Genomic DNA, 17,092 nt, shown 5'->3' on the forward strand with positions numbered 1-17,092 from the left:
GCCAATGAAGAAAGAAATACACACCCGGAGCTTGTCACTTTCATTCCCTTTCCCATTGGCTTTTGTTACTCTCTTTGTCATTCTTTTTTAGTTTTGTCCTCTGCCATTCTTACTCTTCTCTCTATCCTTTGGAGTATGAGAGTTCTACAGGGACCAGTCTTTCTTTCAAGACTTAGTTTAAGTTTTGTTTTCTCTGTGCTCAATGAAACTGATTAGTTCTTTTTCTGATCTACTTACTAATATATATACTGTTCATTTAGACACTTTCTTGTACTGCCTTACGTTATTTAGTTAATATTTTAGTGAACATATTTTATTTCCCCAAGGAACCTTTTAAAAATTATTTTTGTTTTGTTTTTCTTTACTGCTATTTCGTTAACACTATCATAATTCCTTAATGTAACCAGGACCCAGTGCATTATCTGTTTTCTTTTGGCCACATTTTTCTATTTTCCACATGCTGGTGTTACTCAAAATAGCCTATAGCTAATTGAAATAGCATCACCAGAGTTAGCAAACAAAACAAAACAAAAAACAAAGGGTCCCAGTTACATTTGAATTTCAGGTAAATAATAAACAACTTTTTTTAGTATAAATATGTCCTACATATTGCATAGGTCATACTTAAACAAAAGCATTCATTGTTTTTCTCTATAACTGGGCATCCTATAGTTTGACAACTTTATTTTTTTTTTAATGTTTTATTTATTTCTAGGAGAGAGAGAGAGAGACAGCGTGAGCAGAGGAGGGTCAGAGAGAGAGGGAGTGACAGACTGTGAAACAGGCTCCAGGTTCTGAGCTGTCAGTCAGCACAGAGCCCAATGCGGGGCTCGAACCCACGAACCGCGAGATCATGACCTAAGTGAAAGTCGGACGCTTAACCAACTAAGCCACCAAGGCGCCCATAGTTTGGCAACTTTAAATTGAAATTTTATTTTACTTTAATTTTGTTCTCCAGATAACAGGGGGAAAAAGTGGTAGATATCTTCCTTGAAATGTCAAATAATTGGATCCTGATGAATGATTTAGGTTAGCTAAAATTTCTTTGGGAGCCTGGTGTATTGTAAATTGAACCCTGTCCCTGGCTTGGTCTGTTCTTCTTTCTTATTTTTCAGATATACTTCTGTTATATCTAGCTTTAGCTGTCCCTGCTACAAAGAGTTGCAGAAACCCTAGTCATTCTCTCTCACTTAATCTTTCACCTTCCTTTCTCCATTCTTGTTTTTTTCCATCATGCCCTCTTTTCCATCCATCTCCATAGCCTGGTTCTTTTCTCATCTACCACAAACACCTCAGAAGTCTTCATCAGCCCTGAAGAATGTGCCTTGATTTAACATGCTCTAACCTATCCTTTTACTACTGTTTTTCTTGGAAAAATATTCTGGAATTGCCATTTCAATTTTTCCGTTCCCCTGATTTCTCAACTCAGTTCTCTCCTTAGAATACTCCCTCCAGTATTCAATATTTATTTTTAAGTAATGTCTACCCAAACATGGGGCTCGAACCTACAACCCTAAGATCAAGAGTCACATGTTCTACTGATCGAGCCAGCCAGGCCCCCCTAATTTTGGATGTATTTTGAGATCATTTTTGTCATAGTGTGACCTGTGAGAAAGAAAGGAATTAACAATGACTTCAAGGTTCTCTGTTTTTAGACTCTAGAAGGATGAATTTGCTATTAACAGAGATAGGCAAGATCCTAAAGGAAGCAGAATTTAAGGAGGGATGAAGAGTTAATTTTGAAAATGTTAAATTTATCTTATTTTATTTTTTTATTTTTTTATTATTATTATTTTTTTTAACGTTTATTCATTTTTGAGAGACAGAGACAGAATGCAAGCAGAGGAGGGGCAGAGAGAGGAAAACATGGAATCCGAACAGGCTCTAGGCTCTGAGCTGTCAGCACAGAGCCTGACGTGGAGCTCAAACTCATGAACTATGAGATCATGACCTGAGCCAAAGTCAGAAGCTTAACCAACTGAGCCACCCAAGCACCCCGAACATGTTAAATCTAAAATGCTGGTGAGGATTCAAACAGAGATTTAGTTTACTAAGAAGTAGTTACAAAACAATGAATCTCTTTGAATTGGAGAACATTTGCTGATGAGTTAACAGATAATCATTAGCGTTGCAGTCATGAATTTGCTCTTGACTTACATTTATCTTAAAATAAATGTAAATTGGAATACAGTTGACATACGTGGAGCATGGCATACTATGAAGATGGAATAATCTCACTTCTAAAAGCACCAGAGCAATACTTCTGAAATGTCTTTGCTTCACTGTTTGCTCTGAGGTTTTAATGAGATCTGTGGTTGCTATTCCCAGATAAATATACATGCAAACAATGTTTTACATGATATTTCCGGGGACTCAGGGATTTCTTTCTTCTTCAGGTCACTTAACATCTGTACTGGATGGATGTGTGTGACACAGTATTGCCCTCTTTTAAGAGTCAGTGTTGTTTGGTTGTACGTTTTCTGCCATGACTTACTAAGCAGTAATTGGAGTGGTTTGCATGTGAAGAGTACTATTTACATTTGAGCATTTTACAAAGCTACGATATATGATTAACAATGACCTTTATGGTACTCTTTTTCAGCTATTTAAGTGAAAAGTCCTATCAGCAATTGCACAGGAAAGTGAAGTTACTTTTTTTTCTCTTTTCCAATTACATAGTGATAGAGCTGAAATTGAAGCCCATGAGGGTATTTTCCCAGTCTGCTGCTTTGATATATGTTCAATATTTCCTTCAAATAAATTCTTTGGGAGTCGCATGAACCTGGGGAAGAATCATTTACCTCTTTTTGCTTTTTCTATGACTTACCACAATTTGAAAATTATAAATGATCAAACGCAAAACTGGAGTTTTTTGCCATTTTTTAAAAATGTAATTTTAGTTGACATACAGTGCAATATTGACATCAGAAGTAGAATTCAGTGTTTAATCACTTATATACAACACCCAGTGCTCATCACAAGAAGTGCCCTCCTTAGTACCCATCACCCATCCAGCGCATCTCCCATCCACCTCCCTCTGTGAACCCATAGTTTGTTTTCTATCATTAAGAGTCTCTTGTGGTTTGTTCCCCTCTCTTCTCTCCCCTCCTTCCCATATGTTCATCTGTTTTGTTTCTTAAATTCCATATGTGAGTGAAATCATATGGTATTTGTCTTTCTCTAACTGACTTATTTTGGTTAGCATAATACACTCTAGCTCCATCCATGTTATTGTAAATGGCAAGATTTCATTCTTTTTGATGGCTGAGTAATATTCCATGATATATATGTACCACATCTTCTTAATCCATTCATCAGTCGATAGACGTTTGGGCTCTCTCCCTACTTTTACTGTTGTTGATAATGTTGCTGTAAACAGTGGGGTACATGTACCCCTTCAAATCTGTATTTTTGTATCCTTTGGGTAAATACCTAATAGTGCAATTCCTAGATCATAGGATAGTTCTGTTTTTAGTTTCCTAGGAAGCCTCCATACTGTTCTCTAGAATGGCTGCACCAGATTGCATTCCCACCAACAGTGCAAGAGGGCTCCCCTTTCTCTGCATCCTCGCCTACACCTCCCTTTTCTCTGCATCTTCGCCAACACCTCACCAACGTGGATGGAGCTAGAGTGTATTATGCTAACCAAAATAAGTCAATTGGTTCTTGTGTTGTTAATTTTAGCCATTCTGGCAGGTGTGTGGTGGTATCTCATCATAGTTTTGATGTGTATTTCCCTGATAATGAGGGATGCTGAGCATCTTTTCATGTGTCTGTTAGCCATCTGGATGTCCAGATCCTCTTTATTTTATTTTATTTTTTTAATTCTCAAGTTAGTTAACATCCAGTGTAGTCTTGGCTTCAGGAGTAGAATCCAGTGGTTCATCACCTATATATAACACCTAGTACTCATCCCAACAAATGTCCTTCTTAATGCCCATCATCCATTTTCACTAACCCCCCTCATCAATGCTCTGTTTGTTCTCTGTATTTAAGAGTCTCCCATGGTTTGCCTCCTTCTATGTTTTTATCTTATTTCTTCTCTCCTTCCCCTATGGTCATCTGTTAAGTTTCTTAAATTCCACATATGAGTGAAATCATGTGATATCTGTCTTTTTCTGACTCACTATTCATGCCTTCTGCCCATTTCTTAACTGGGTTGTTTGTTTTTTGGGTGTTGAGTTGGTGAGTTCTTTATAGATTTTGGATAATAACCCTTTATCAGATATGTGATTTGCAAATAGTCTTCTCTCACTATGGAGGCTTCCTTTTAGTTTTGTTGCTTCCTTCAATGTGCAGAAACTTTTTAATCTTGATCAAAGCCCAATACTTCATGTTTGCTTTTGTTTCCATTGCCTTCAGCGACATGTGTAGTAAGAAGTTGTTCTGGCCAAGATCAAAGAGGTTGCTGCCTTTGTTCTTCTCTAGGATTTTGATGGTTACCTGTCTCACATTTAGATCTTTCATCAGTTTTGAATTTATTTTTATGTATGGTCTAAGAAAGTGGTCCAGTTTCATTCTTCTGCATGTCGCCATCCAGTTTTCCCAACAGCATTTGTTGAAGAGGCTGCCTTTTTGTATTGGATATTCTTTCCTGCTTTGTCAAAGATCAGTTGACCATATAGTTGTGGGTCCATTTCTGGGTTTTCTGTTCTGTTCCATTGATCGATGTGTCTGTTTTTGTGCCAGTACCATACTGTCTTGATGACTACAGCTTTATAATATAGCTTGACATCTGGAATTGGGATGCCTTCAGTTATGTTTTTCTTTTTCAGGATTGCTTTGGCTATTTGGGGTCTTTTGTTAGCTCCATAGAAATTTTAAGATTGTTTGTTCTAATTCTGTAAAAAATGTTGGTGGTATTTTGATAGGGATTGCATTAAATGTGCAGATTGTTTTGGATAGTATAGACATCTTAACAATGTTTGTTCTTCCAATCCATGAGCTTGGAATTCTTTTCCATTTTTTTTGGTGTCCTCTTCAATTTCTTTCCTAAGAAAGATAGTATAGATATTTTACCAGTTTAGTTAGGTTTATTCTTAGGTATCTTATTGTTTTTGGTGCAATTGTGAATAGGATCCATTCCTTGATTTCTTTTTCTGCTGCTTCATTATTAGTGTATAGAAATGCAACTGATTTCTGCACATTGTATATCCTGCAACTTNGAAATAATAATATAAATATAAAAGACTGTCAAATAAAAATGTGTAATGTAATATGATGAAACATGAAAGTTTTATTTATAAGGATAGTAGAAAGTAATATAGGAGTCTTAGACAAATTAAACCAAGGCAGACACTTTTTTCTGTAAAGGATCAGATAGTATTTTTTTTTAGGATGTATGGGTCAGACATCTGGTAGTGAAATTACTCAACATTGCAGTTGTAGCACAAATATAGTGATGAACATTATGTAAAGAAATGAGCATTACTGTGTTTCAATAAAACTTTATTTATGAAAACAGGATCCAGGCTGAGTTTGGCCTGTTAGATATAGTTTGTTGAGTCCCAGATTAAACTACTCATGGTAATTTAAGATAAATTATAATTATAAATGATAGATATAGGTAGGTAACATTTAATGAGACAGCATTATTTTTAAAGTAATGTTCCCTTCAGACTAAGCTAGGATTCCCAAGAGAGGCCTCAGGGCCTGCCTTGACGTGGGCCAGGGGCCAGGGGTATTGAGGGAGAGAAGCTCAATCCTTCCTAACTACATAGGGCACAATAGCTCAGTTTTATCACAATTTTAAATACTGGGGTTTCACATGAAAAGATATTTCACTGATAATTAAAATCTGAAAACTGTTGGAGTATAGCAAGTAGTAACTCAAATCTGTATAGTTTTTTTTTTCTTTAATTTTTATTTATTTCTAGGAGAGAGAGAGATAGACAGCGTGAACAGGGGAGGGTCAGAGAGAGAGGGAGACACAGACTCTGAAACAGGCTCCAGGCTCTGAGCTGGCAGTCAGCACAGAGCCCGACGCGGGGCTCGAACCCACGAACCGCGAGATCATGACCTAAGCGAAAGTCGGACGCTTAACCGACTAAGCCACCCAGGCGCCCCTAGTTTTCTTTTTTTATTTTCCCTTTACATAGGCTAAGCAGAGTGTACCTCTGAAGTAAAAAAATATATAATTTTTACTGAAACCTATGTGTTTCAAAGATGACAAAATGAGATATATTGGAGTAAAAATAATATAAATTGTATTTGTGATTACATTATCAGCTGATGATCTAAAATTCTACTTTGCATATTTACATATATATACCACTAATAGAGTAATGCTGAGTAATGCCTTGTCTTAATATCGACAAGATACTTTGTTTGTGATCTGAATCTTGCATGAAGTTTTATGGAGTTAACCTTCAATGATACCAGCTTATATAGAATAATAACACTAAAGTAACATAGATAACATAGATGCCTCTCCAGTGCTGTTTAAATAGAATTATTTATTACCTAGAGTTAAAGTTTTATGGAAGTGGAAAAGTGTGTACATATACTGGGGTATCTGTACATACTGCCTAAACTTTTTATACTCAAATCCTTAGATAGTTAGGAGGCTAAACTTTCTGAATGATGATACAGAGAATCATTTGAGACCAACAAAATAATGATATTGGCATTTTGAGTTGATGCACGTGAGAAAACATATCTATCATTTTATGTATATCTGTATATATTTTCACCTCAACCTGAATCTCTGTAAGAAAATCAATAAAAACTGCCTGTTGGGATTGATTGTCTTAACACAGCTTACTTCTTTGGGTTATAAAAAAGGGTTCTGCTCATATTAAAGTGCTGAAGTGGTATTATCGTAAATTTACATAGGGAAATTTGCAATGATAAATTTTTGCTGATCTTAAAACAAAGAAATCTGTTGCCTAAACTTTAAATGTGTTTTGCAGAAAGCATTCATATGCAGAAATCTGAAAAACAAGATGAGACATGATTAATCACCTCTCAGAAATGGAGTTTGATAAAAGAATAATTATGTGATTCAGCTGTTTATTAGTTGAAGCTAATATAGAAAAAATATTTCAGAGAAAGACCTAGAGTTTATTTTTTTTATTGACTTATGTAAGCACTTTACCTTTTGAATTCTATAAAAATAGGAACAATTTCTGGTCCAAGATTCTTCTTTTGCATGTGTGATCTTTTATGACTAGATTGCTTACATCAAGAAAATTCATTGAATAGTAAAGAATATTGATTCTGAGTTTGGTATGAAGTAGAATTGCTTTCAAAGGACAGGAGAAATTTATCTTTCTATATTTATTTGCAAGGTATTCTCAAATAAACCTTCTGTTAGCACATGACATACTCATTACCCGTGGACCTAAGAGAAAGTTCAAGATCACAGTGCTGGCACATGCAGTGTCTGATGAGGACCCACCCACTTCCTGGTTCATTGACAGCCGCCTTTTCTGGCAGATGAGACAAGGGAGCTCTCATGGGTCTGTTTTATAGAAGCATGCGTCTCATTCCTGAGGGCTCCATTCCTATGGCCTGATCACCTCCCAGACACCATCACAATGATTTTCAATGTATTTAGGGGAATTGTAGTCAGTAGCACCCCATTAGTGTTAGTCAGTAACTGGCTGCAATAGGGCATAACACTTTAGGTGAGGTAGTTCTAATGTGACTGAAGGCAGTTCTCTAGAGAAGCAGCTAAGACTGCGAGCAGCTGAGGGATGAGTACCCTGGCTTATCCACTGTGCTAGCAAACGGATTCTCCTGCAGTTTAGAAATGGAAAATAGGAACAGGAGTTAGCTGCACTCCGAAGTATGACATGATAGCAATTCGTGACATAGAAGAAAATTTGAAAACTGACCCATGAACTTGAGGTCACGTACCATAGGGATAGATATGCCACAGAGGACTCCAAAGCCCATTCTAGTACATTCCACCAGTGGATGCGCATGATGCTCACCTGGTGTCCACAAGATAAAAAGCTTTATTTTATTAGGATATGCAATTGAAAAAGCAGGAACCATCAGCATTTTTATAGTCTAATTCCTTACATCACCAGTCTCTAGTTATTTAGAAAAAGAAATAGCCCCTTTGGGAAAGTGTGGGGTAGATGCATAGTTAACCTAATACAGCTTTTAGCATTAATTGTAGGGCCAGAAGCTTGAATCCAAAGATGCTGTGTACTGTAAAAGTAAGTACTTTTTAAACAACAAAGGTGTTTTAGAGAGTATCTCACATTAGGATATTAATGTGTCTCAGTTTACTCTCAGGAAGGTTGACAGGAAAGAAGGACTTTGTGGTTTGTTTCTGTTGAACAAATGGATGATTGTAGGGCTGTAGCTCAAAGTGGGTAACAGATGGCATCATTTTCATTGTGTTTTCAGTAATTGTTAGCCTCCTGGTCCCCGGTAGCTGTTACTCCATTAACACTTCGTCAGGTTTCACCCTCCAGCGGTTACTCTCTAGCTGTTCTACAGAGACTTTCAGCCTAATCCCTACATAGCCCACCAAGTATCAAATGCTGCTTTCGATTAGTTGGTGTTCTTTAGAAAAAATGTTCATGTTTTTCTTCTTCAGTACCATAATGCTACCTTTGACTGGGCATTTTTGTCAACGAAGAAGTGTTTGAAATATGGAGGAAAGCTCGTGGGGAACAACTGTGATTTTGTCCCTGACATCACTCTCATGTCTTTCATCCTCTTCTTGGGCACCTACACCTCTTCTATGGCTCTGAAAAAATTCAAAACGAGTCGTTACTTTCCGACCACGGTAAGTGCCTGAGCCTTAATTCGTTGAATTTACACAGTCATACAGTGTTTAAAAACCAAAAATTAGCCTGTAATTCAACTTTTCCAATTTTGTGCACTTAAAAATTGATTTCCAGTCTTTGTCCATGTGCATATTATGTATTTTTAACCTAGTCTGGCTCTGAAAAGCCTTCCAAGGATTTTGCTCACATCATTCTGTCATAAATTCTATCATAATTCTTATTGTACTGAGGGAGAAAAGTGGGATGTATCTAAAAATGTATGAGTATGAAAAAAACATTTTAAATCCATAGTTTGAAAGTACATAAGCAAACACTCTTCATATTAATAACAATTTTTATGAGAATTTCTGGTTCACGAGCTGTACGTGTAGTAATTTAGTATTTGAATTATGGGCTGTGGGAGTAAACTTACACTGTGTTGTTAGCCCAGTATTGGTATAAGATATGAGCGTCATCTGAGCCAAATTTTCCTTCCCATAATGATGAATGCTGTCGTAGGAAAGAACAGATAATTGAGCTGGGTTGTGCAGACATCCTGTCTCCCCTTAATATGCTTGGGTGAACATAAAATCAAAACTGTGGTTCATGCAGAGACTGCAAGATAAGACCAACACTTCGTTAATGGCATTTTGGTTTCTTACCTGCAGAGTGAAACTAAGATAATCCTTTGCTTTGCCGTTCATTTCTCAGTGTTTAAGATGTCAGTATTTCTTAGGTAATCTTGATTATACATGATTTTTATCAATGAGCTCCTCTACGCAGCTGGAGTCTCTTGAAATCTCTCCCCTTGCGTTTTGTGTAGAAGGAGTGGAAAGACTTTAGAAGACAAGAGATGCAGTTGCTGAAGTTTCTTTCTTTCAATTCCTAGGAAATGAATCAGCATATATTCACTCTCACCTAGGAAACTTTTTGACTTTTTCTTATAAAAATTGATTTCTCTCATAAAATGAAAATAAAAGGAAGGACTGATAACTGGTTTCGACTGTTTGGGCTGCTAAAACAAAATCCCATAGACTGGGTGACTTTTAAACCACAGCAATTTATTTCTCACGTTTCTGGAGGTTGGGAATCGCAAGGTCAGTTACCAGCATGGTTGGGTGAAGACCTTCTGCCTGGCTCATAGCCAGCACCTTTTCACTATGTTCAAACATGGAGGAAGGGCTAGGGCTCTCTGCGGGACCTCTTTTATAAAAACATTAATCTCAATAAGACTCCACCCTTATGACCTAAGCAGCTCCCTAAGGCCTCACCTCCTAAAACCATCTTTTTTTTGAGGGGGGGGGGTGGCGGTTAGGATCTCAGCATATAAATTTGAAGGGGACACAACACCAAGACCATAGCAATCATGAAATGTCCCAAACTAGCCGGCCCAAGGAATGAAAAATTTCCACAAATTGAAAGAGAAAGAAGCATTCAACTTAACATGTCTAAAATAGGCATCATAAAACAGAGGTAAACAGGCATAATTCAGCCTGTAGCCATTCTTTGTTTAGCCCATGGTTTGTAAACACACACACACACGCACACACATGAGGCCATGGGTAGAGCCTGTACTTTTCAGGTAGTTATTGTCCTCATAACTCTCTCTAGTCTAAGACTTGGCTGCTTTGCAATTTCAGATTAACTGCCTGTCCCTGAAGATATTTGAGCTTGTAACACCAGTTCACACACAGGGAAATGTGTTTACTTAGTCCACCTCTTCAATGATATGAGTTTTATGTAGGCCAGATGCCTTGGGTAAATGTCTTTGAGGACAATTGCTTCCTCTCTATTGAGGGTTTTCCTTCTTAATTTTGAATCTATTAGACCCTTCTTTCTCTCTTTCTCTCTGTCTTACTGTCTGTCTATCTCCCTCTCTCTCTTTTGGCTCAGACTTAAGGAATTATCACCTTTTTTCTTAATCTCTTCCACTTGCCAAAGTCTGAAATTATATAGGCCTAGCAGGTGGAAAACTAGAAAATCTGTGAAGCAATTGTAAGTTGTAATTTATACAATAAGCTAGTTTCAGCTTTAAGATAAATATAGATCATTTCAACTGCCTATGTAGGCATCACCTTTTTCTTCCAGCAGTAACTCCCAAATTGATAACAGCTCTTCAGACTTAAAGGAATTTTCCCCTTATAAGAGCCCAAGCAGGTCATTTCTCAGCACTGATAAATGCTGCTGAGAAAGTTATGAGCATGTGAAAATAGAATAATGATAGCAATCCAGTTATAATTCCTACTAAAAGGTTTCTCAGCATAGTTTAGAATTGTATATAGCAACCATAAAATAAACAGGGCAGAAAATATATGTGATTTCTAAGGAGCAATGTTGAGGTGTGTAGGCTTTCAGACCATCATCTCTCCTACTCACTTTACGTTTACAGCTAAATAATAACAATACATAGATAAATTCACACATGTGTGAATAATAGGAATATCTTTTCTGCTCTCTCATTTGCCAAAATATGTTTGGATTTAAGCTGTCACTTGGAAGGAGGGTCTCTATAGATAGAAACCAATAGACTTATAGATCCTTATGCTTCATGTTATTCTACAGTTAAAACTTATATTCTTAAGCAGAATAAATTAGATAATCCTTGAATGCTAGGACAGTAATCAAGCCAACTGTTACTACTTCCTGGCTCACACCAGCGAGGCACGTGAAACCGCTAAAATCTCAAAGTGCTAATGCCGGATGAGAGTGCTGCTGTCCTACAAAATGTCCTCTTTTCCTTGTGTCTGGCCGGCCATTTCTCTCTCACACTCTCATTTCTAAACATTTGTATTTTAGTCAATTAAGACTGTAAGCTTCTGGAACTCTGTTTTACTTCTGCATTATTCCTCCCCTCAATTAGCACAAGGCTGGGCACTGACTAAGTCCTCTGTCCCTGGTGGCTAGTGGGAAGCAGCAAAATAGAGGTAAAGGCTGCATTTTGTGGAAAGAGCACACACAGCTGGGAGAGCCCAGAAGCTGTCGATTCCACAGCCAGCACCGCCATTAACTGACGGTGTGCCCTTCAATGGCTAACCGTGGACTTCAGTTACAACACTCAGAAAAGGAGAGCTCAGCTAGAAGACCATGAGCATCCTTTAAGCTCTAGTGTTCTGAAATTTTAGAGTTTGCTGAATCTGTCTCCTAAATTAAGTTAATTCTCTATTTTAAGCTAGAGCTTATAGAAGTGATCAGTGCTTACAGATTTCTCAAAATTAATTTTTATCTCCATCTTTATGCCATGTCTGCTTTTACAGCTGCTGCCAACTTCTGTCTGTGGACGATCCAGAGTTGTTATATAGCAACTTCAAGATGTGGTTTTTCTTTCCACATTTGAACATTCTCATCTTCCTGTATTCCTTAGCTCATAACATCATCTACCCTCACAGCCACCCAAGAGCAAAATCTCAGAATCATATTTGGTGTATCAGTCTCAGCAGGAAGCAAAGTATACACTCAGGTGGGATGATTTAAGGAGTTTACTAGAAACCATAATTTCCAAAAGTGCAGTTAGATTTAGGGAACCCATGAGGGAGAGTGTAGTGTCCAGTGCTAGGAACAGTGGGGTTGTTACTATCCCTCTTGTGCAAAGGGAGTGGTTTCTGGACCCTAGAAGAAGAGAAAAGGGTCGAGAGAGAGAGAGAGAGAGAGAGAGAGAGAGAGAGCTGTCCTGGGAGGTGCCATGACCTTGGACTGAGGGACGGAACCAGCCTGAGGCAGCCTCGCAGTGATAGAGCTATCGGAATAAGTACTTTGATCTATCGCTCTTTTCCTTCTGATGGCCTGCCCAAGCTGCTGCACGCTAAGCACAGCTGGAGAGGAAAGGGAGTCTACTGCAGACTACAGGCCAGCCTCCCAAGTTGGAGAGCATGGTGAAAAGGAGTAGAAAATTTAGTGTGGCAAAAGGTGATACCAATGTATTTGCCTCTCCAAGTTTTCTTTTTTATTATCAAATTAAACTTGTCACAGTCCCCTTGATTATCCTGCTCTAATCTCTCTCCCTTATACTTACACTCCTGTTCCCCTAGTTCAGTCTTTCATTACTTTTGCCCAGACCAGGGTCAGTCATCCACTCTTTCTGTCCCTCAGGAAGCTACTAGCAATTCATCAGGACATGCACTTACGGTAAGAGTTTGTCTTTGCTAGCCTGTCTATCAGGGATTTAATTTGTGTATCAGGCATGTCCAGAGAGCCCTAATGCCGAGGGGAATATTGATGGAATACCAGCACACCACTGCCTGTCTGCTTTGTACTCCCCATTCTTTTTGGAGGGATGCTTCAGACCGTTACCATATACAGTTACTGGATTATTATGTCAGCCTCAAGTCTTTAGTCAAAGTCTGTTGGTATCAGAGCTTCCTGTAGGAGCATCACAGCATAATCTGTGATCTTCTGTGGCAGATGGCTCAGGACATTAACATGAAATGGTCTTCCAGAGTCCCATACTGATAAGGGATCATAGGCGTGCAAGAAAGATACCATCGCTGCATATGTGCTGGCAAAATGAAAGCAGTAATTTAGAGCAGGATTGTGATTAGTAGCCGATTGTGATGAGTGGTTGTGGGACTTATAAAGCTATAGAACCTCTGACTTAGGCAAAATTTGTTGATACTTCAATATAGTCAAATGTAATGTGGCTGGGTGCAGTATGTAATTGGCATAAAAATGTCTTTCTTAAGGAACTTCTTTAACTTCCTCTTTTTCCCCCACTTAGAGTAAAGAAGTGTATCACATAAACTGATATAATGGTAAGATTCTCTATTTAATATGCCTCCTGATTGTTATTGTCAGTTAAGTAAATAAAATAAACTCCAGGTAACGTCAACAATTATTTTCTACAACTTTATTTAGTTGTCACTTGCACAGAATGTTCTTTGATATCCTTTTAAACAAAAACAGTATTGTATACTCTATAATTAATTAATTTATCATTCAATATTAAAAAAATACTGTGACCCTAATGTGTGCTTGATACAATTTGAGGTGGTAGGCATACAAAGATAGGTAATTTGTGACCTTGGCACATAGTAGGAACTAAATATATATTTGTTGAAAAAGTTAGATTTTTGAGCTTTCAGGTGAGTATCACTCATTTCGATCCTTCTGATCCATTCATGCCCACTGTCTTCTATGGAATCACACCTTGGTGCTTTCCTGTGACATAAGTAGATTGATGGTGGTTTGAGGAGCTGGCTTTATGGATAAGAAAAAATGTATAGGATTTCAGTAATTTCAGTGGAACTATAAGGAGCATTTTAGTTAGGTGACACATTTAGTTCTCATCCGTGTGAAACACAGTCTACAATTCCACAATTTGCTGTATTTTTGCCTCCATGACTTTTGGTTGACATTTTGGCCTGTAAGAGTTCTATTAAAGTTGGATGTGTTTTGTTGGTACGCAACTCTTTCCAAGAATCAGGTGACATCCCTTTCTTCTTTTCCCCTAGAAACTCTCTTGGTGAATGATAACTGTCAAACTAAAACCAATGTTTCCCAAAATTAGTAAGAACTAAAGGACATGTATTCTCTGTCCCACAATCTAGTGTTAGTAATGCTGGGTGATGTCTGAATAGTTCTTGCAGAAACATCAGACCACATATGCCATTGAAATTCATTCGGAAGATGACTTTACTGTCAGTGAAGGGGAATCAGATTTTCAAACTCTTGCATTTTTGTGTACGAAGAGAAGTAATTTTGAAAGCCAAATTTGTTTTTAATCCAAAATTGATTTTTATATTTTTTTCTTAACACTAACAAAGGGACATTTGGTTGCAAGTACAACTCAACCTATTAAACATTTAACAAAGATTACAAATACTTGAATTCTGGTAGACATATGACAACAAATGCAGTTAACCTGAATCGAGCCCTAAGAAAAATGAGGTTCGGAGCACTAACTGGCCAACTGTTCTGTGAGCACTCTTAAACAGTCTATGAATAGTAATTTTGACCACGGTTCTTTATGGGTCCTAAGCACTTTCAGCTTACTTGCCCATCATAGGAAAGTTACTAGCTTTGAAATCCATTCATCAACACAGAATCACCTCCTACTCCATTTTTAATTTGTCTAATTTATACCCATGACTTAATAATTATTCTTTTTTAAATGTTAATTTGTATACCTTAATATAGTTATAAAACCACCTTTCTTTTTAAGTCCCAGAACTCTTTTTTATAATGGTGTTGGGAGGCTATATCAAGACAAGGCTATTAGAAGGCCAAGAAATCTTGTTAATTGGGTTTTAATCCTTGAATCGTGGTGTCAGGACTTAGAATGCCTTCTAGTCCAAGACTGCCTCTTCATTTCTGACAAGTGTCCCTCTGCGGGCTGCCTGAATGCTTCCTAGGACAAGAGCTCCTATCCCTAAGGGCATTCCTGATAGAAGCACAAATCTTGCCTGCCACAGCTTCTGTCCTTGGGATCTGCCCTTGCCCTCTGAAGGTACACAGGACAAGTTAGTCCTACTTCCCTGTGACTGATTTCACATATTTGAAGACAGTTTCTCTCTGCTCCTTCTAGAGGCCTACCATCATTTCTTATGCAGTGGGTTTTCTAGAACCCTATTCCTCTGGTTACCCATCTCTGCATCAGCTCCAGAGTTTTCACTCTCTACTTAGAAAATATGACAAGATGGAGTCACAGTGTCTCCCATGCGATCTGATTATTTGCTTCTGGCACACACTCGGTAGGTTTTGTGCTCTGCTCAGGTTTGCAGCAGGATGCAGAAAGAGGCCCGAGTTTGAAATATCACTAGCTTTCCTGAAAACCACTTGGTAGGGCCACTCCCCTCAGTTCCATTTCGGCAAATAGAATTCTTTTTTCAGGTAGACTTTCATTGGGAAGCTCTAAGCCCCTCTCAGATAAAGTGCCCAATCCATTTCCCTTCTTTGTTCCCCAGATCTCTGACTCTGGAAGTTACAGGGTTAAAATCCTGGAGTCTAAATCAGACTTTCCTTTTATTGAATTCTAATTATAGTGGGTATTATTGATTCAAAGTACAGTGTATTATGATTGCTATACTGATATTAGTGCTTATTTTCTTTTATAGTGCTATGCTTTGGCTACTGGGTGGGGGGGATCAGATTTCAAAATTCTCATGGTATTTTGTGCCTTTTCATGATTGCCAAAAGACACACATTGGTCTGGTATACTGTTTTTCATCTGGAATAAATGCTTTTTTTACACTGTTGTTTAGCAGTCTCTCAGCACCACCACCGTGAGAGGAATTGACATCACGGATTAATATTTATTGAGAACCCACAGGGTGCCTGCTGCTGTACTCATCTCTGTAACAGCTCCATCCATCGAGAGCCGCTCGGCAAGCCTGCAGCCTCTGCCCCGTTAATTTAGGAGCAGCTGTAGCCCTTGCAAAGTGAAAACCAAATGTCCTCTGGGGCTTCAGAGAAACCAAATTCAGCCCCCCCCCCCCNCTGCAGCCTCTGCCCCGTTAATTTAGGAGCAGCTGTAGCCCTTGCAAAGTGAAAACCAAATGTCCTCTGGGGCTTCAGAGAAACCAAATTCAGCCCCCCCCCAAATAAATTAACTAGCTTCTCCCTGTTGGTGTCTCCATGATTATAACTCTCTTAATAATTAATAAGTACCATCCTTCATGAAGAGTATGTTTATAATAGATTTATTAGGTTGTTTTTGCCCAAGAACAGAGAACAGTGTATGGTTATTTGAATTTCCCTTCCCATCCATGTCATTTCTTCTATGCTCTGGTAGTTTAAATAGTTAAGCTGATTGTTTCTTATTAGATTAGTCATGATGTTTTATAATTCATTTTGTAGAGGACAGAAATATTTTTCTCCTTCATTTTTATAATTGAAAAATGGTAAACAAACAAACAAAAAGCTCAAAACCAGCCTTATATAAAAGAATCTTAATTGGAAAACATTTTTCTTTGCCTTATTCATGAAAGGAGGTAGGAATTATCTTACACATTGTAGCACATCACTGTACCATTAAAAAACAACTGTTTTTGTTTATATAAAGCCCTTGCTATGTATAATTTCTCTTAGTTTGTGTTTAACTTAGATTGCTGTAGTTTATATCCCTAGGATAGTGAAGTTTGAACCTGTAGAGACTTTGTGTTTGGCTACAGGGACACCCACGGGTTATGTCTGTCCAAGCTGGATTTGGGGCCTCCAAATCCACAAGATTGGACATGAAATCTTGTGAAAACTTGTTTCTCATGAAAACTTTGGCACCTCTAATCATGACCAGTAAGATATAGATGGGAATTAAGAACTATGGATTTCCTTTTTTTTTAATTAAAAATTTTTATTCTATGTTTATTTATTTTTGAGAGAGGGAGACAGAGGTGCAAACGGGGGAGGGTAGAGAGAGAGGGAAACACAGAATCTGA

At 37.9% G+C, this 17,092-nt stretch overlaps 1 protein-coding gene and 1 long non-coding RNA gene across 4 annotated transcripts in view; one reads left to right on the forward strand and one right to left on the reverse strand.

Annotated features, from left to right (window-relative positions):
• SLC4A4 (solute carrier family 4 member 4) overlaps positions 1-17,092 on the forward strand; it is a 301,173-nt gene that overhangs the window by 235,611 nt on the left and 48,470 nt on the right. For both annotated transcript variants that reach the window (XM_077750185.1, XM_077750178.1), the window contains exon 15: positions 8,555-8,746. In XM_077750185.1, coding sequence (XP_077606311.1) covers positions 8,555-8,746 — 192 coding nt within the window. The remainder of the gene's footprint in view (positions 1-8,554; positions 8,747-17,092) is intronic.
• LOC144220062 (uncharacterized) overlaps positions 8,625-17,092 on the reverse strand; it is a 29,623-nt gene continuing 21,155 nt past the window's right edge. Inside the window, exons 3-5 of one of the 2 annotated variants that reach the window (XR_013331603.1) lie at positions 9,389-9,611; positions 9,160-9,236; positions 8,625-8,707 (exon numbers count right to left, since the gene is read on the reverse strand). This is a non-coding gene — a long non-coding RNA (uncharacterized LOC144220062). The remainder of the gene's footprint in view (positions 8,708-9,159; positions 9,237-9,388; positions 9,612-17,092) is intronic. The other variant, XR_013331604.1, reaches the window with a different exon arrangement.

The sequence above is a fragment of the Crocuta crocuta genome, unplaced genomic scaffold, assembly GCF_008692635.1.
Source record: "Crocuta crocuta isolate KB4526 unplaced genomic scaffold, BGI_CrCroc_1.0 scaffold1, whole genome shotgun sequence".
Taxonomy (NCBI): Eukaryota; Metazoa; Chordata; class Mammalia; order Carnivora; family Hyaenidae; genus Crocuta; species Crocuta crocuta.